The sequence below is a fragment of the Strix uralensis genome, chromosome 9, assembly GCF_047716275.1.
Source record: "Strix uralensis isolate ZFMK-TIS-50842 chromosome 9, bStrUra1, whole genome shotgun sequence".
NCBI lineage: Eukaryota > Metazoa > Chordata > Aves > Strigiformes > Strigidae > Strix > Strix uralensis.
This window is the reverse complement of record NC_133980.1, coordinates 27,482,697-27,501,599: the sequence shown is the minus strand read 5'-3', so window position 1 is coordinate 27,501,599 and position 18,903 is coordinate 27,482,697. Positions and strand designations below refer to the sequence as shown.

Sequence of the window (18,903 nt, the reverse complement as noted above, 5' to 3'; positions counted from 1 at the left end):
CAGCCCTGAATGTACTGTCTGCCCGGACGAGTGGGTGAGACGGACAGGAGCGCCTGATGCTAGGTACTGTGTTACTTTAACAAGCACCATGCTCTTTATTTCCAGTATGCTCACCTTGGCCTTACTTCCCTTTCCCTGCCCCATGTGTATTGGTTGATGTTATTTCAGGTCCTTTCAGTAATCAGGAGATGGCGGAGTGGTTCCAGGCTGGATACTTCACTATGTCACTCTTGGTTAAGAGAGCCTGTGATGAGACTTTCCAGCCGCTTGGAGACATCATGAAAATGTGGGGCAGGGTTCCCTTCACGCCAGGTCCAGCACCGCTTCCACATCTGGTAATTATGTGACAGTTACAGTATTCAAGTGGTCCTGTAGCAAATGGAAATTGAATTATTTACGTGTCAACTGCTCTGTCTTGGAATTGGAGGTGTTCCAAGCACCAAAGTTGAACTCTGTGTTAAATTACCTTTTTAAGAGAAGAAAATACACTCAATTTAAAAATGTGTGTTTTGCCATATCTGTGGCTGGAAGGCTTGGTCCTGTGATGCATGAGTGCTGTGTACTTCACAGTCACCATACTACAGGCTTTGTAAATGCTGATCTCTGTCTAGGTATTTTTCTATTTTCTTTGTCTCTTCAGTTCAGAATGCAACTTTTACATTGCTTGTATTTGCCAATATACTACTGTTGTTATATATGTTATTAAAATAGAATGTTTTATTCCTAAACATAGGGCGAGCTGGACCAAGAGCGGCTGACTAGACAACAAGAGCTGGCCCTGATCCAAATGCAGCACCTCCAGTATCAGCATCTTTTAATACAGTAAGACTGCCAGTCCCAGAGATCTTCCAGTACCTGTGTTCTGCTCTGCATTTTTATCATCTGGGTTCAGTTTCTTGTCATTGTTTCCTTGGGCAATGGGGCTGGGAGTGCTTCACCTCCAACAGCAATAGCTTGCTTCCACAAACACCAGAGGCTCAGTAGTCTACAGGATTAGGAGAGAGTATGGCTACCTCAGGCACACTTCTCAGAGTCTCTTTGGGTGTCAGGCATGGCTACTTCGGTGAGACCTGCTATATAGGTAACTGTTGGGGCCAAACTGAATCCCAGCTGTCTGTGTAATGCAGTTTGGATGGTTTGGAGTCAGGGGAAGACTACACATCTTTTGAAGTGGAGATGGAGAAGGCAGAACTTATTTTTAGACTGCTTGCTCAGCTTTTTGAAGATCAGTGGAAGGTAACTGCTGGAGAAAGCAGTTTGTCATCCATTTTGCCAAAGTTGTCAGTTGTTAGGAACCAGCCAGAACTAACTTGTTTTGCAGGAGCTTGGAGAAAAGAAAGCAATCAGATAGGGGTCCTGAAATCATGTGTCATGATTATGCTTTTTGAATACCTCTTGTCTGCTTATGACTTGATAAGGCAAGAGCCTGCCCCTGTACTAAGGGATGTCTTGACATACTGGGGCAGAGATTGATTTGTGTAGGTGGGCAGTCATCCAAGCCAGATTAATTTGAGCAATCTGTATGTAATTTGTAGGGAAAGGGAAGTAGTGTTGCACAACTTACAAGAGACACATTGGACAGCAATAACCAGTTGACATAGTTGAGGGTGAAGAGAAATTTGGTTCTGCTCATGTGGGCCAGTGTGTTGTATTCTTGTATTTTGATTCTTTCCAAGGCCCCATTCTGTGGTTTCCTCTAGTACTTAGCATGTACGTTATATAGGTCAGTGGGCATTAGTCCTGGAGGATGAATCTATGTGCAACTTCTGCAACTTGGGCATTAAGCAAGTGAACAAATACCAGTGATTCTCTGCTTTTCTTTTGAAGGCAACAATATGCACAGGTGCTGGCTCAGCAGCAAAAGGCAGCCCTCTCATCCCAGCAGCAGCAGCAGCTCGCTATTCTCTTGCAACAGTTCCAGGCCCTGAAGATGAGGTGAGTTAGCCCAGACTTGAACTGAATACCATTCTTCCTCTACTCCGACTTGTATATGATGATAATTGAATCTGTTGGTGGTCTATCCTATCTAAGTTTGCTCATATTTGAGCATTACATGTTTTTAAAATTGTGTGAATATGAAACAGTTGTGGGATGTTGAGTACTTCTTTGGATATGTAGCCTTTACGTCAGAGAATGTTTATGAAAATGAGAGAAAATCCTGTAGTTGAAATCATACCTTTTTGGCAAATCTGTTGTGCTGGTAACAGAATGGCTTTGCCATTTGAGTTCTGCAATAATAGATGCTTGTTCCTGAAACTAGCAAATGCAAAACTGTAGCGGTAGCTGGCTTAGCCCTTGACTTGGCAGCAGGGATGAGATGAGCAAGAACTCTGCAAGCAACTAGTGTTGTCCACATCATATTTTTGTTTTAAATAGAGGTGTGGAAGGAAAGGAGTATGTTACAAGTTACTGAATCTCATGCGTGTTCAGAGCCCTCCTCTCCCTGGAAGTGGCATGCTGACTCTTCCTGTTGGTATTACAGAATATCTGAACAGAACATGATGCCACCTGTTACAAGGTCTGTGTCAGTGCCGGACACTGGCTCAATATGGGAACTTCAGTCAGCTTCACAACCTACAGGTAAGATGCTTAGCATGTGTCTGATCTGTTGAGAAAAGTTCATGGATTAAGAGCCAGCATCTTTGAGATGATTGCTCCCCTTTTGACACTAGGGGAAATGATTTCTCCGTCAGTATTTCACTGGTTCAGGTTACTTTGCCTTGCAGTTTAAATTCCATTTGAGAGCTGTGAAGAACATGGTAATTTTTCTGATGGTTATGGGATGTCTCGATCCAGAGTGGTTGAGTGTGGTATTATAAAGGCATTCTGTTCTGATGGGAGGAGTTTGAATAGCTGGTTCTTGCCTAGAATTTTGTAGGAAACCCAGCCTTGCTTCAGTAATGGACAAGCCTTGTTCTACAGGAAGATAAGGTGGCCCTCTACTGACGAAGAATAATGTGTTATCATGATTTTAATTCATAAAACAGTAGTAACAGCATACACAAGGTTTTCCCCTTTCAGTTGTGTTTTGTTGATGTGCTTATTTTTGCTTGTCAATGTTTGTTTTCTTCACTATCTAGTCTGGGAAGGAAGCAGTGTCTGGGATCTCCCCATTGATACTGCAGCTCAGGGACCAGCTCTAGAACAACTTCAGCAGCTCGAGAAGGCCAAAGCTGCAAAGGTCAGAAACCGTTTTGTACTGTAAGAAGTTGGGATTGCTGTTCTGCAATGTAACTGTGTTTCTTGAGCAAATGGAAGACTTACTAGCTCTTCAATCTTCAGACCACTCTGTACCATTTTGATTAGATTTTCGTGGAAAACACCATAAAGAGAAAAGGGGTTATAGAAACCAGTTATGAAATCCTTGTGGACTGCTGGTAGGAAACCATTTCTGTGAAGGTACTACTGACCTCCAAAGTAGTAGTTGTGTGTTTTACACTTGTGATTAAAAAACTCTTCGCTAGCCACCTCTTCTAAAATGGGATCATCATGAGCTGTCATGCCAAACCCTGAGTAGGAGCAGGTAGTTGTTCTCTTAATCCTTGCATCTTTTCACCAGAATTGGTTTGGGAAGTTGTAAGTCCTATTTGTTGGGGTTGTTTGACACTTACTCTAGTATTAAATTATTTTTGTAAGTTTGAACCTGTATGATTCTGTACATTTCCTGAAACCGATTACTTTATGGTGTCTGCAAAGCAACTCGCTACTAGCTTCTAAAGTCAGAGGTTATTTTAAGGAGCAGATGTAGAAAGACTGACTAGAGAACTGGTGTTCGTTACAGAACAGAAACTGTCAGAAATTGTTCTAGACTATTTCAGGAATCTGACCCCGGTAGGCAGCCAGCTGATAGGTAAAATTACACTTAAGGGAGAGCATCTGTCAGAGGCTTCATCTGTTACGTTGTTAGTATAATCTCAGCAGAGTTGCCCTAAGAAATGGTGTAGGAATACGTTACCTGCATCTGAGTATAGTTTTATGTGAATTGTAGCTAGAGCAAGAGAGGAGAGAAGTGGAAATGAGGGCCAAACGAGAGGAAGAGGAGAGGAAAAGGCAGGAGGAGCTTCGGAGGCAACAAGAAGAGCTACTTAGGAGACAGCAGGAAGATGAGAGGAAACGACGGGAAGAAGAAGAACTGGCCCGCAGGAAGCAAGTGAGTTTCCTCAATGTAGTTAATCTCTAATTAATTTTAATACTTTATAAAACTCACTTTAAGAATCCTGTTGGGTCTGATTAATCTTTGGTAGGTGTGTATGAAGACAGTTCTAATATTTTTCATGTGAGTATATGAAATGATACTTCTGTTCTTGATTTTAAGTCTAAGAGCCCAAATTGCAAGCTGAGAAGTGGGCATTGGTGGTTCACTTTGAGATAGGTTGCTGTTTGTGAGCCAAGAGGCTTTATTCCATGTGGAATATTCCATTCCAACTTCTTAGTGTCAATATTAGACTTTAGTTAGTTGCCCAGTTATGGTATGTTCAATTTTTATTCACCATTTGTGCAGTCCAGTGTTTTGATAAGGGTATGTTCTGGAGTAGACTGGAGCTTGAGCAGCTGTTTCAAATGAATAAAATATAGAGGGCTATAGTGGAAAGAAAGTGATGTAACATTTAGCTTATTTTTTCCCTGTTGCTTTTTTAACTTAGTAAGTAGTTTTTTGAGTAAATGATTATCTGGGTTGTGTCATAGTCTGTCAGCTTTATTTTCTTGAGTTGATATTTGGGAAAGGATGTAGTCTGGACAAGCAGATTTGTTAAAATGAGTTGTGTGATCTGTGTTGCAGTAGGAGAATGATTGTAGGAGTTGTGGTATGTTCTTAATCTTACAAGAATACAAAATGGAGACATTCGTAGCTTGATGTTTCTGGCATTTACTTTCTGAATTCTGTATGGAAGAAAGATTAGTTGTTCTTTAGTGTCGTAGGAGGGAAAGACAGTGAAAGTTTTCACTCTACATATGAGGGATAAGGGTAAGCACAAAGAGCTTATTCACTGAGAAGTCAATAAATGACCTGTAAAGTAGCACATGAATAATAGGTGAAAGTAATGAATAATTCTGTCCTTTATTTTCGGTGTGCTTAGGTAGGCAGTTGTAAAGCGTGTTTCCTGTTTTAAGGATCAGACGCTTCTGAGGAAGCCTCTAGAATCTTTAGTTTTATTTGTAAAGTTAGTCATAGACCTCTGTTCACTCAGTGTTTGGGTTTTGTCACTGAAGATCTATTTTAACAGACTGCAGTATGATATGTAGTTAGCTTTCATGGTATCTTTAAGAATCAAGTCTGTAAATAAATGGCTCCTTGCTTTAATTTATCTGCTTTGTGTACAGCAAGTCATTATGGTATACAGTGGAAAAGCGTCGTTTGATGCTTGAGTTCAAGCTTTACTGTAGCATTAAAGCAATAATACACTCAAAAGTTTAACTTTTGAGTTAAGTTGCCTTAGATCTGTTTTACTAATAACTAATTTTTTAGCTGATCACCTGGTAACTCAATGTGTGTCATCCATGGTGGCTTCAAATAAATAAATAGAATTGTGTTGTTCTTTTTCAGACTAACAGTTTTGCTACTGTGTATAACTACTTAGAAATGTCCATTAAATTCCAAAGTTTTTTGTCCACTTTGGATTTGTACAGCAAACAATCTGACTCTCCCTTTCTGAGATGTCATGGGAAGTGATTGTTTACAAGGAGGAAGCAGAATGGGGTTGAAAAGCAGTAACAGCAAGTATCTTAGTTCATTACCAATGGAATAATTGCCACAATGCTTAATTCTGAGCAGTAATGTCTTGAAAAGGTAACAAAGAGTTTAAGCACTTCTCTGGAAAGAGAAAATAATATTGTATTCTGTATTTAAAAGAAAAGAAACTGGTCTAATATTTGAATCTGACTTCTGTACTGGAAGGCATTGTAGAATCAGGGATGAACTGATTTATTAGCATGGATTTATACAGAGGAGATGATGCTTAACAAATTTGATTAACTTCTTTTGAGGAGATGACAGTGAGAGCTGAGAGGGGTGAAGCAGTAGACTTAATCTGCCTGGACTTCAGGAAGGCTTTTGATGTAATACTGCATAAAAGACTAGTATATAAGGTTAGTAAATATGCTGTTGATGGTGAATTCTAAATAAAAAAAATAACTAATAGAAATTAAATTCTCTAGGATGAAATGTCATACCAAATGTTGAATCCAGTTCTGTTCATAGTTTTCATCAATTTCTTGCACTGTAGAATTGCAAACAGTAATGCCCAGCTTGTGTAGCTCCTGTATTTCTTCTTTTGTTTCTGGTCTGATATCTTCTATTTTGTAATGATTGATTGCTTTCAGGAACAAAATTTGAGGTTTAATAATTAGCTAATAATTGTTTTCTCCCTTTAAAGTACCTGGCTCAAAGATGAGATCCACAAAACAAAAAAGATTTGTAAGCCCTAGTAACATAGACAAGCAGAATTGCAAGTGTTACTAACTGCAAAAAATTCCATAATACTTAAGAATCCAGAGCCTATTGAAATGGGGATTGCTACTTAATGATTTTCTGCAATATTACAGATATATTAAAAGATCTGAAATAAGTTGTCTGTACAGCAAGATACTTGTGCTTGAAAACAATTATTAGAAAAGATGCTAAAGAATATTGGGATTCTCTTGGAGCAGGAAGCCATGAATGTGGGAGCAGTAAGAGCCAAAGGAATGAGTCTGTTTCCCATACATGTCAGTGGCAGAAAGCTGGAGAGCTTTGAATGTTTTTGGTCACATGCTCAAACAAAAACATTGAATAATTCAAAGATACAGAAATAAATATTAAGACAACCTTTTCTATATCTGTGAAGAGTAGGAAAATTACATCAGCCACATGGTTCCTGGGTTTTCATAATCTTGCAGATAGGTTTTTTTTTTTATCCCTTGCATGGGTGCAGCACTCTTCATCTTCAGTACTCTAGGGGAGAGAAGGGTTTTTTTTTAAAACTGCTGTCATTCAGCAGTGTCTCTCCTGGCATGCCTGAGCAAGGAGGAGATCCCTACAGCTTTATTAACGGCAATTTCTAGCCTCATTTCCCAAAGGGAAAGTAGGGCAGAGATGCCAGTGAACTGCTGTCGTGTAGGAGGACTTGGTGACTGCGCATCTCTCTCAGGTACTACATGTGCTGTCAGTGACTAGTGCCGACCATCCCCCCGGCCTGGCTGGCAACTAGGCATCCTGAGCTGAGATCCTGGTGTGTGGTCTCTAGTCAAACCAAGCAGACTGGCACAGCTCCAGCCTCCTCAGTAGACTTTTTCAGTAAAAGGAACAACAAGCAGAAATTTTTCAGCACTTGTATTGGGGACACTTGATTACTGTGACTTGACTGCATGTGTCCAATTAATACAGCTACGGCCCAAGCTACAAAAATGGTCCAGGTGTTGTGTGTTGTGCTTGAAGCTTTTGTGAATATGACAAATCAAGGACTTGATTAATGAGAAAATGATTCACAAGCTACTGTTTCATGTCTAGCTAGTGGAAGAAACACTTACTGCACTTACATTTAGCACTAAAACACTTAAGCGATATACAGGAATACAAATTACTTCTTGGCTTGCAGCCAGCAGCTCCTCAGTCCATAGAATTCTTCCCAAACATACTCTGTCTACTGACAGTTACATTGTAGACATCTGAAATCAGAGAGAAACCTGGTCCAGTTGTTCTGTGAACTGTATTGCAGTTTATGCTATGTGTATATGAAAGTTTGGTATCAGATTTAATAAAAGGGTCTTAGATGTCAGAATTAACTTCCTTGATTTACCAGAATTCAAAATTTATATCCATTCTGCACAATTAGGCTCCCTTCATCCTGTGAATAATGTATTACTTGTAAAAAAAACTTGTAAGAGTACGATTGCACAGTACTGATTGTTCAAAAGGAAAATGTATTTATAAAAGCTTAAACAAGTTCTTGTCCAAAAAGTAGGATCTGCAGGTTGAGCTGGTAGGATAAGTCAGAAAGGGGAGAGAAGAATAGAAAGGATGAAAAGCAGGGTGGCCTTAACACAGCTGCTGGACTTCAGAGATCAGAAAAGGCAGCAGAACCCAAGGCTATTGTATGCAAGGGAAAGTCAGAACAGGGGGAAGAGTTGCACACATGCCCTCCTGGTTAACAGTATACAGGAAACCGGCCAGAGGTTGCTTGTGCCCTATTCCTCCAAAAAACAAGTAGCAGAATGGAGAAATTTCTGTTTCTGTTGATCTTCAGAGCAGTAGGAAAGGGTGCTGATGTTTTATTTTTAAGAAAATAATTTCACTACTTGGAAAGCAAACCATAATTTATTGGAAGCTGTTTAAATTAGGGATAGCCCAAAATCAAAGTCCTCAAGAGACCGTTTGTTGCCCACAACATTTAAATAGTATAGGAATAGCCCAGTCAAAACCCTTTCACGGAGTTCCACATCTCTGAGACTTCCGAAGGTTACAGTGTCCTTAAGTGCACTGGGTTTCTTCAGCTTATTTCTGGTGTTTGGAGATGTGGTTTGAGTTTTGTAGTGCACTTGAGTAGTCACTGTTTAGAAACTCCTGTAAGTAGGAAAAGCTTCCAACTAATAGCTCACACACACACAAAAAAAAGGAATTGATGATACCCACACATTAAAATATGCATATATGTTAAAGTACAGTTAGTACATATTGGAAAGAGAAGTCTCACCCTTTGTTTTCATTCTCAACATCATTCTTTTTAAAACCAAAGATAGGTGATTTCCTGTGTTTCTGTTTTCATTAAAATCATTTATATACGAGATGCACATTGCATCAAAAAACTTGTTAACATGTGGGTCTGTAGTGTTTAATATAGTTGTTTTGGTAGTGCTTAGCTTGGAGCTAAGGAGTTTTTCTTGAGGCCATTTATCTGGCCAGACCATGTTGTAATCTGTGTTCTGATGCCGTTCATCAATAAATGGCATTTACAGATTGACATTTTGTTCCCAACTCCAGGAGGAAGCCCTGAGGCGACAACGAGAGCAGGAAATTGCACTAAGGCGGCAGCGGGAGGAAGAGGAGCGGCAACAACAGGAGGAAGCACTTAGAAGATTGGAAGAGAGAAGAAGAGAAGAGGAGGAAAGACGGCAGCGAGAGGAGTTAATTCGTAAACAGGTGAAAAATGGCAAAAGGGACCTATTATATTTAATTATGGAGGCTGTGAGAACGATCAAGCTTTGAAACTTGCATCCGTGCCCGAGACCCCATCAGTTTTGGTGGAGGAAAGCAAAGCTTGTAGAGGGTATTGAATGAAAAATAGGTTGTCTACCTGTATCCTGATTTCAGACAAAATAATCAGAATCTGATCTGCCCTTTGGAAGAGAGATTTGTGTTGAATGAGTGTTTTCCTTCATGTCTGAGCTTTAGGAATGGCTTTGCAGCATGGTATTTCTACTCCTTTCTTCAAAAGAAAGGCAGAGTACAGTACCAGAATAATAATTTGTTTTGAATTGACACTTTCTGATCCTTTATTATAGAATTGTTATCTTTAACATCATCTGAGACGATGAGTTTTGCCAGTGTTTCTATACTTTGCCAAGATTATACCCACTGTCAAAGTTTCAGCTTTTTTCTTCCCTTTTCTTGTCTTATTGTTAACAGTTTTTTTGCCTTGGGGTCAGCTTTAGAAGTCCATATTGGGGAACTTGTGCTTCCAGCCCCCTAATTGATACTGTCACAGTCCCTTAATCAAGCTAATCTTGAAACATGATTGGCTTCACATTAAATTACAGGTCCCTTTCAGAATTGCCAGTTATTATTTAAAAGTTCTTATCAGGGTCCTCCCTTACAAGACATTGATCACCATTTCTGTCCCACTACACAGTTATCTCCTTTGTTAGCAGAAGCATCTTTTCCTTTGCAGCTCTAGTGTTGATTAACAACAGTAAATGTCACTTTGTCACCTGTTTTCTTATTTCATGTCAAAACCTCTTCTCCCTTTATTCCTGTCAAGTTTCAGTCCACTGAAAGCTTAGCAATACTTGACTCTAGTGTAAGCAGATAGAAGCTCAGATCGAAAGGTGTGTAACTCCTAGAAGGAAAGTGGTATGAAATTAGCTAGTCTGAACTAGGGAGATGTCATTCTCTTCCAAGTTCCTTGGTGGAGCAATGGGAAACTTCTATTTTTAGGGGTTATAGGCTTTCTTGCCTGAGAAACGTCAAGGTAAATGAACAAGCTGACCAGCACAGATTACAGATTTAAAGGCCTGTCAGAACATCTGTACAGGCCTGTCAGTTCTGTCAGAACATCAATACCACAGAGGAGGAGTCATTTAGATTTTCGAAGTCTACTTACTTTACTCCTCTTTATGTCCTGGGAAGGAAGAGGAGGCTGCCAAGTGGGCACGTGAAGAGGAGGAAGCTCAGCGGCGGCTTGAAGAAAGTCGGCTACGCATGGAAGAGGAGGCAGCCAGGCAGCGGCTTGAAGAGGAAGAGCGAAAGCGCAAGGAGCTGGAACTCCAGCGCCAGAAAGAAATAATGAGACAGAGGCAGCAGCAGCAGGAGGCTTTACGACGGCTGCAACAACAGCAGCAACAGCAGCAACTTGCACAAATGAAGGTAATGTGTTCCTATGGTTTAACTTGCTCCTTCAGTTCAGTGTAGTAAGTAAAACCCCAGCTGGTTCAGGGTTGTCTAGACTAGCTTGAACAGAGCAGGGACGAGTGAACTATCTGGAGAGGAAAGATGGTTAATAGTTGTCTGTGAAAGTGATGGGAGAAACAAGAGAAAGACAAGTTACAAAATGAAGAAGGTTCAGTCGATAGGAGCATACTGGAAAGGAATTTGCAGATGAGTTTGCAGATGTTTGTTCTGTTGTGATAAGCAAGGGCCCGTGCGAAGTTTCTAAAGCTTGGAGTTCCTGAAGTCCTTGAAATCAGAACTGACTGCTATTTTTCAGGCAGCAAAGTGTTACATTATTTCTGATACACTGTGTCTTTGACTCTGATACATCAGAAGGCAGTTCAAGGAAACATACAGTGTGTACTTCATACTTTTTGTACTTAATTAGAACATTTTATACTTTCCAGTGTTTTGTTAAACTTTAAAAGTAGTCTTTCTCTGCTGTGGGCTTATATTGAGTTTTCATTACTATACTTCAGCACTGTTCTCTAAAACATTTTGTAATTCCTAATGCTGTGGTTTTTGGCCCAGCTCCCTTCATCTTCAACATGGGGTCAGCAGTCCAATTCAGGCGCTTGCCAATCCCAGACCACACTGTCATTGGCAGAAATCCAAAAGTTAGAAGAAGAACGAGAACGGCAGCTTCGAGAAGAGGTAAATATGAACAGTAATGGGGTGTAACTTGTTAGAGTGGGCTTAGCTGTGTGACTGCTTAACTGGAGTGATGAGGATGAATGTTTTTTGAAATAGTGTAATTCAGGTAGAGGCCTGTCTCTCAGGCATAGGTTCTGTAAGTCCTTGTTTGAAAGTTTTATGGCTTCTTAATACAAGTGTCTGAAAGGAGGGAAAACTGTACCCTTTTAACCCTATGAGTATAATACGTTCACAAAACAATGTAAAATTATTTTGCATCTATACTCCAGTATATTTGCAGATATGCACAAGACCAGGGCAGTTTAAGGGGGAAAAAAACCCCACAAGTGATGGTAGGAGAGAAGGTATTCCTCCAAGACCCCCAGTGCTTAGCTGGCTACAGTCATGACTTGACACATTTATTCCGTAATAAATTATTCTAATAAACTATTTGTATTTACTGGTTACTTCATGTCTCCCTCTTTGGAGAAGCTGTAATGGCTCAAAAAATAATAGGTCAGCCAGACTCCTCCAGAAGAGAGTGAAATCAGTTTAAAACCAGTTTTCCAGCTAGACTTTTGAATAGCAGTGATCTTCTGAAAGTATGGACAAGCGCTTTTGTCTTGCATGCAACAGCAAAGGCGTCAGCAGCGTGAACTGATGAAGGCCCTCCAGCAACAGCAGCAGCAACAGCAGCAAAAATTGTCAGGCTGGGGTAATGTCACCAAACCAACAGGCACCACCAAGTCCCTGCTGGAAATACAGCAGGAAGAGGCGAGGCAGATGCAGAAACAGCAGCAACAGCAGCACCAGCAGCCGAACAGAGTCCGAAATACTACGGTACGTACGGTATCTGTCTGATCAGTACGTAGAGGGAAACAGTACATGACAGTTCTCCATGTCTGTTCATTACTGTTCTGCCAGGTCTGGTGCTAATAACCAGGATCTCTTTGTTATGTTTCAACAGCACTCTAACCTGCACACCAGCATTGGGAATTCAGTGTGGGGCTCCCTAAACACTAATCCCAGCAACCAGTGGGCATCTGACCTAGTCAGTAGCATCTGGAGTAATGCTGATACCAAAAACTCAAACATGGGTTTCTGGGATGATGCAGTGAAGGAAGTGGGACCTCGTAACTCGACCAATAAAAACAAAAGCAATGCCAGCCTCAGGTAGGAATTGGGGAAGGAGTTTTTGCAAAGAAAGGCTACCACTCCTGAGATGATCACTTAGCAGTTACAACATCTTCATGTGTTTTCCTTTTTTCCCGTGTCACTCAGGATCAATGTTTTGACAACAAAAATAGCCAATAGGTGACCATTCACAATTTATTTTGTCATCTACTTAAAAAATTAGTTGGTTCTTAAACAGTGTTTGCATCTTGTAAACTAGTGAGTCTTGTAACACTGTACTGTATACTGTACTGTTGACAAGTCTGGTAACTTATAATTTATCATGTGTGTTTTCTTTACCTCAGTAAATCTGTAGGTATTACAAGTAGACAAAACAAGAAGGTGGAAGAAGAGGAGAAGCTGTTAAAATTGTTCCAGGGGGTTAATAAAGCCCAGGACGGATTCACTCAGTGGTGTGAACAGATGCTTCATGCACTCAACACAGCCAACAACTTAGATGGTAAGAGGTGGGGAGGGATGTAAGTGATCCACTGTGAGGAAACAATATTTGGTTTGTTTCCTGACCAGATAGTTCTGAGGGAAAGTAATGACATCAAAGTAATGTTTTTAATGCAGTCAGGAAACTGGCATTGTTAAGTAGCGGTCTGTAGAACTGGCTGCATCATCTTCTCCATGGTTTTCGCTGGGCTAACTACAGCAAATCAGTGGGGATTGGAAACGGTTTTAAAGTCTGCCACCCAGAGCTCTGCTGAGGAGTTTTGGTGGTCATGGAAGCATTATCAGGCAGACGGATGAGGATCCAGATCACTTTTAAGTGCAGGCCAAATTATCATACGTACCTGTGCAAAGCATTTTTTGGTGTGAAACTGCTTGGGTTTTCTACTAATTCTGCTGGAGGGCAGAGAGAGGAATGCCTAGTCTGAGGTCACAAACTGATACCTTCTTGTACCAGAGCATTGCAGGCATCCTACTGCCTCCAGTGCAAATCCTCGTGCCCCAGCACTGCAAAGTGGTGGTTCTGTGGGACCCTTGAACCTGAGTGGGGAACCAGTGCTGCTCTGAGAGCCAGGATCACACCTCACACAATCGCAGTGCCACAGCTTCCCCCCTCTTAGGGGAGAGATACTATAAGTAACTCGTTGGCGCTGTCTGTGACGTACAGGGTAGCCGCATCTGGTGTCTGAGGAGAGGCTGCGGCCCTGCGGTGCTGTCGTGGGTCACACACCCACAGTGAGCTTCCACTCTTCCAAGGCTACTTTGTGCCCCAGGTGGCAACCTGTTGTCCTGGTGTCTGCCTGACTTGTGATTTGCTTTGCCCTTCTCCCTGTTAAAATAAAACTCAATGCAACAAAGTTAGTCTATAGAAAAAAAGATGATAAAGAAGGATTGCAGGTGAGCTAGCTGTTGGACTTCAGGTGCTTGTGGGTCAGGTCAGCCACTGGCATGTGATCTTTTTGGCTGAAGCACAACAGAGATTGTACTGATGACAGCTCCGAGAAGAGTATTTTCCCTTTGGGCCTGGCATTAAATTTGAGCTTTAAAACTGATGGGCTAACATACCCTTAGGATTGTCAGCTTGTTTTTCCTTCTCATCACACTAGCTGGCTTTCTTACCCTTGCTTTGACTGCAGAATAGATGAAGCGTTGCATCATAGGGCTTTGCTGTAGGGATCTTGGAAGGGCAAGCTGTTTGCCATGGCTACCAGATTAGCAAATATTTGAAACAGAAGTCCAGAGTTTGTGTTCATTGCTTGCATGTGTTCACATATCAACACGCATTCCCTCACGGTCTGCCTTCTTCTTGCAGTTCCCACGTTTGTTTCTTTCCTGAAGGAAGTGGAGTCTCCCTATGAGGTCCATGATTACATCAGAGCTTATCTTGGAGATACTCCTGAGGCCAAGGAGTTTGCCAAGCAGTTTCTTGAGCGCCGTGCCAAACAGAAAGCCAGTCAGCAGCGGCAACAGCAGCAGCAACAGGTGAATCTTACTACAGTCCTTAGGGGCACACAGAGACTATATTTGAGTCTGCAGAGTCTGCGTTTTTACTGGATGGCTAGGAGGATAAGTAGGATTTTACAGGTCATGTGAAATGCAGAGAACAAGTCAGTTTTCAAATAGTTACTGCAAAATCAAGTTTCCTTTATAACTAACAGTTGAAGCCAACTGTAGATCAAATAGTCTTAGCATGCTGATCCTGGATACGCTTTAGAAAGATGAGGTAGATGTGTTGGATGGATGCATCAGTGGCTAGTGCTGCCACAGGTGATGTAGAAAGTGCTTTGGGCTTTCTGAATGTTTTCATTATAGATGAACCAAACTTAATTGCACTTTATAATCTTGTAATTGCTTTGTTTTCTAGGATTCGGTGTGGGGGATGAACCACAGTTCGCTACATTCAGTCTTTCAGACCAATCAGAGCAACAACCAGCAATCCAATTTTGAGGCTGTGCAGAGTGGGAAGAAAAAGAAGAAACAGAAAATGGTTCGCGCAGATCCCAGCTTGTTAGGTCAGTTTGAATTTTTAGAACTTAATGTTTAATTTGGGAAAAGCCTTGTGGAGCGTACAATTCTTGTTAACCTTAAATGGGAATATTAAATTTGATCAGAAAAGAAGCATCTTTAGAATTTGTTTCAGTATTATTAATTCAGGATTTAAAAAATTCTGTATCGGTTTCATGGGAAACATTTGTCAAACTTCCCCTCATGAGAAGGCCTCTTCATTACCTTGGTTATTACCTAGAAACCTTTAAGTAGTTCAGGGATGTCTGTTAAACTGCCCTTCCTCTTTTGAGTTGACCTGTGCCGATTTTGTTGAATTAATGCTGATTCATTCTTTTAAGAAAAGCACATTCTCTGTTTCTTCATGAGGAGCAGCTTCCTGAGGCTTGCCTTTATTCCTCCTTACCTTTTGATGTGAGCTAACCACCCTAACCAGAAAAGATGGCAAAGATCTTAGGGGGAAAAAAAGTTGTAAAGTGGTCACAGGTTTTCAGTTGGAGGCAGTGTAGATGATGACATCATTAGTAGTCCTTTTTTATTTATTTATTTTTTTATGTTCTCAGTTTTTATGTGAGGATGGTAGTTAACCAGCCCCTATAGCATTGATGGAAAGGTTTATTTAAAGTGGCCTTTAGGATACAAGGGCATCATGTAAGTACATGAGCAGTGAGCGTTGTGGGATGTAACGTGTCACTCCAGTATTCTTGTACAATAAATGTGTCCACATTTGTGCTGAGTGAGATAAAAAGGAAATTGAGGCACTGCACTGGGCCAGTATTTGTTGTGCTGGTGCCACTTAGCTCATATTCATGTAAAGCAGCCTGGCATTAACCACCTGGAAGTCACTGCTTTTTTAAGGCTCTAACAGAGCCCTACCTTTGTTTTTTATCTTCCCTTTTTGTTCTTAACAAGATCAATACTCTTAAATAGATGATTTCTGCATTGAAGTATACTGAACTTCTCAGTGGAGTCCTGGCTTAGCCACCGCTAGGTGCCAATCCCCTGAGTCTGATCTGGGTCTTCAGTTGAATAGTTTAAAAACCTGCTCATGTAATGTAAAGAAGAAATCACTAAATACAATTAAGAAGTTGTAACTGTAAGAGAAGTAGCACATGCAGCTTCTTAAAAATCAGTATGCTCGATTACAAAATAATTCTAAAACCTTTTAGGTAATATACTGCCACGAGAGGGAGCCAGAACAATTTCCTTAAACTGAAGAAAGCACTTTTTATCTGTTGAAGGTAAAGACTGGGAAAAGCAGTTTGTTTCCTAGCGCAGAGCAGGCCTGCCTAGGAGTCTCAAGACAATGAAATGTCAGGTTTGTGTTTAGTAGAATTACACAGGAAAACTTCCCTTTTTCTCATACTCCGTATGGGGTTGGTACAACCATAGAAATGGGATTTCAGTAGGAAAGTTGCATATGATATATTGGATTTTTTCCTCGCAGAAGATGTTTTTGCTTTTTCTCACGCTTTTCTCAGGTGTCTCATGTCCTTAGCACTTACGGTTAAAAGGTCGGGTAGAAGGTTAGGTGCATCTTGAGCCATCTGCATAACTTCATACATTTCCATGTTGTACTCCTGAGATAGAAGATGGTAAAAAAAGCTTGGAAATACCTTGAATTGCCACGAGATTTCATAGGTACCTGTATTTAGACTTCAAAGTTGGGTGGCAAACCCAAATTGCTCACACTCCCTGAAGTGAGCATGATTCCACACTTGGATTCCGAGTTCAGAAAATGTGTATTTCTGCCTCTTGGACCACGTAAGTACGGTATTGACAGGCGCTTCTGAGTACCAGTTGACTCAAACATGCTCCCTTCCAAGACGCTGCTGCGCCACGTCCCCACTGTGGTGTGCCTTGTATAGCTCTGCAGAGGACATCTTTGAAATGAAAGTTGAAATCGGTCTTCTGCTGATCTGTCTTTAAAGACCAAGTGATACTTACCTAAATGTACAGTTGATTATTTTTGATTTATTAAGGAACAAAACCCAAACAGTTTGGATAATTATATCTTTAGCCATACTGAATTCCCCCCCTGCTTTTTATTTGATATATATTATTTGCTTTATCTTACACATGCATGTAACAGGTGTATTGCATCAGATACAATATACCACAGCCAGATTTTTAACACAAGTCCCTTTTGGTTTACAGGGTTTTCAGTGAATGCCTCATCAGAGCGGCTCAATATGGGAGAAATAGAGACTTTGGAAGACTACTGAGCATGTGCAAATCAACTGGCTTTTCCTGCATCTGTTAACCATGGATTCTCCGTTTTGGACACAGTGCTCTCCACCATGCGCTCTTCGCCTCGCAGTGAATCACAGAATCAATCATCTCAGGCTGCTTCCTCTGGCCCCAGCAAACCCTTTCTGCCCAGGACTGCGCAGGCATTGTTCCTACCGTCAGCCTAGAGTCGAGTGGACTTTGTTCAGAGTCCTGGGAGGGTGGGAGATAGGATTCGTTCACAACAAGGCTGATTTGGGCAGCAAGCTTTCACTGTGCTGTGATTTCTTCTGCTGACATACCTGGAAAAAAAAAAAAATCAATTGGGATTCTGCAAACCATTGCTTCCCTCTCCTGGTTACTCTTACCACATCCAACACGTGCAGTCATGGAGAGAGTTTGTGGTTAACAGATGTTGGTCAAAACCAAAATGCCACACAGATACTGACTTCCGCGCTCCATCAGGGCAAGAGGTGCTCTCCCAAGCCAGGAGTTGCATTCATAAGCTAACCTTAGAACTGGCAACAGCAGGAGAGGGGCGGTGGCGGGCGCAGTTTAGCTTGGGTTGGTTTGAAGTTGCACACCCCCTGCCAGCCCTTCTCAGCACATTATTTCTGGAGGGAAAGCTCGAGTCTGTCTTCATTAGGTGGTGATGCTGAAGCTGGTGGAGTTCCCCGTCGGCGTACTCCAGCCTTCCTGGACAAGTGGGGACTTCTACTCTGGGAAAAAAAGGGGGGTGGCGTCTCTTCTTTCAGGTTGAATTTATCCCTTAAATGCTACCTTCGGAGGGTTAGGACCAGTTTATTTTGAGCTCTTTTCCTGCAAATTTGTCTCGTTTAAGAGACAGTAGGATCTTGACCGTGTGGATCTTTAGTCTTTGGTGAGGGTGAACACTGGCTTTCCAATATATACCCCAGCAGTCGTAGCTAGTTGTCATTTCAAGCAGTGCTTAGGTTAACGAGCAGAGATGCCCTTTTGTCATGAAGAGAGACTGTGGAGGGCGAAGCTATGTGCAATGATGGCCCTGCTTATCTTCTACACCTTAAACTATTTCACGCACCTTCACTGGGATCCATAATCTTTAAGTATTTATGGAATCATAACCTTCCTCTCTCACCGAAAGATTAACACCATCTTCCCTTCTCCACCCGCCCACACACACACACCACAAAAGAAGGAAAATGAAAACTGCCAAACACGCTTAATTTCAACCCCCTGGTCCCATCTCATGTTTCCAGAGGGTTATAACCTGCCAGGGGAGATACGCTACAGTTTTGGTGGAGTTGTATAAAGGTGTCTGTTGTTCTGTCATCACTGCCTAAAGAAAACAGTTCGAGTTGCTCAAGAGCAGTTTGGCTTTGGATTTTATTTCGTTTGGTTTATTCATTTTTTGGGGTCACCTTCCCACCTCCCCCAACCCCCCCTCTCTCTTCCCCCTGCCCCCAAACATGTACAGTAACTATACAGAGACTGCTGCAGACTTGTATATAGTTTTTGGATCCAATAGCATGGAGAGACTTGGAACTGTTGCAAATCTGGTCTCCCTGTCTCCTTTGCTTTGTAAATTCATAAAAGGGGGAAGAGGGGTAGTTAAAATGTTTACAAAACTTTAAACTCCCTCTGAACTTTTGCCAGTGTGGGGGGGGAAAAGAGAGAACTTAAATAAAACCTGGTTGTATTATATCTGAGAGAAAACTTTCTGCTTGCTTTTGTCAAAGCTGAGTTTTGAGATAATTCCTGGTGCTAAAACTGACCCAAAACTCGACTCGCATCAGTTTTCATCAAGA

At 41.4% G+C, this 18,903-nt stretch overlaps 1 protein-coding gene across 13 annotated transcripts in view; it reads left to right on the top strand.

Annotated features, from left to right (window-relative positions):
• Positions 1 to 18,811, top strand: part of GIGYF2 (GRB10 interacting GYF protein 2) — a 76,950-nt gene extending 58,139 nt beyond the window's left edge. For 7 of the 13 annotated variants that reach the window (XM_074877883.1, XM_074877890.1, XM_074877887.1 and 4 more), the window contains 16 exons: positions 169 to 335; positions 734 to 822; positions 1,828 to 1,935; positions 2,483 to 2,580; positions 3,081 to 3,181; positions 3,989 to 4,150; positions 5,986 to 6,087; positions 8,957 to 9,115; positions 10,322 to 10,558; positions 11,153 to 11,275; positions 11,891 to 12,094; positions 12,222 to 12,427; positions 12,733 to 12,887; positions 14,196 to 14,365; positions 14,748 to 14,895; positions 17,045 to 18,811. In XM_074877883.1, the coding sequence (XP_074733984.1) occupies positions 169 to 335; positions 734 to 822; positions 1,828 to 1,935; positions 2,483 to 2,580; positions 3,081 to 3,181; positions 3,989 to 4,150; positions 5,986 to 6,087; positions 8,957 to 9,115; positions 10,322 to 10,558; positions 11,153 to 11,275; positions 11,891 to 12,094; positions 12,222 to 12,427; positions 12,733 to 12,887; positions 14,196 to 14,365; positions 14,748 to 14,895; positions 17,045 to 17,112 (2,297 nt within the window). In that variant the 3' untranslated portion in view covers positions 17,113 to 18,811. The remainder of the gene's footprint in view (positions 1 to 168; positions 336 to 733; positions 823 to 1,827; positions 1,936 to 2,482; positions 2,581 to 3,080; positions 3,182 to 3,988; positions 4,151 to 5,985; positions 6,088 to 8,956; positions 9,116 to 10,321; positions 10,559 to 11,152; positions 11,276 to 11,890; positions 12,095 to 12,221; positions 12,428 to 12,732; positions 12,888 to 14,195; positions 14,366 to 14,747; positions 14,896 to 17,044) is intronic. The other 6 variants (XM_074877889.1, XM_074877888.1, XM_074877886.1 and 3 more) reach the window with 5 other exon arrangements.
• Positions 18,812 to 18,903: the final 92 nt, after the last annotated feature.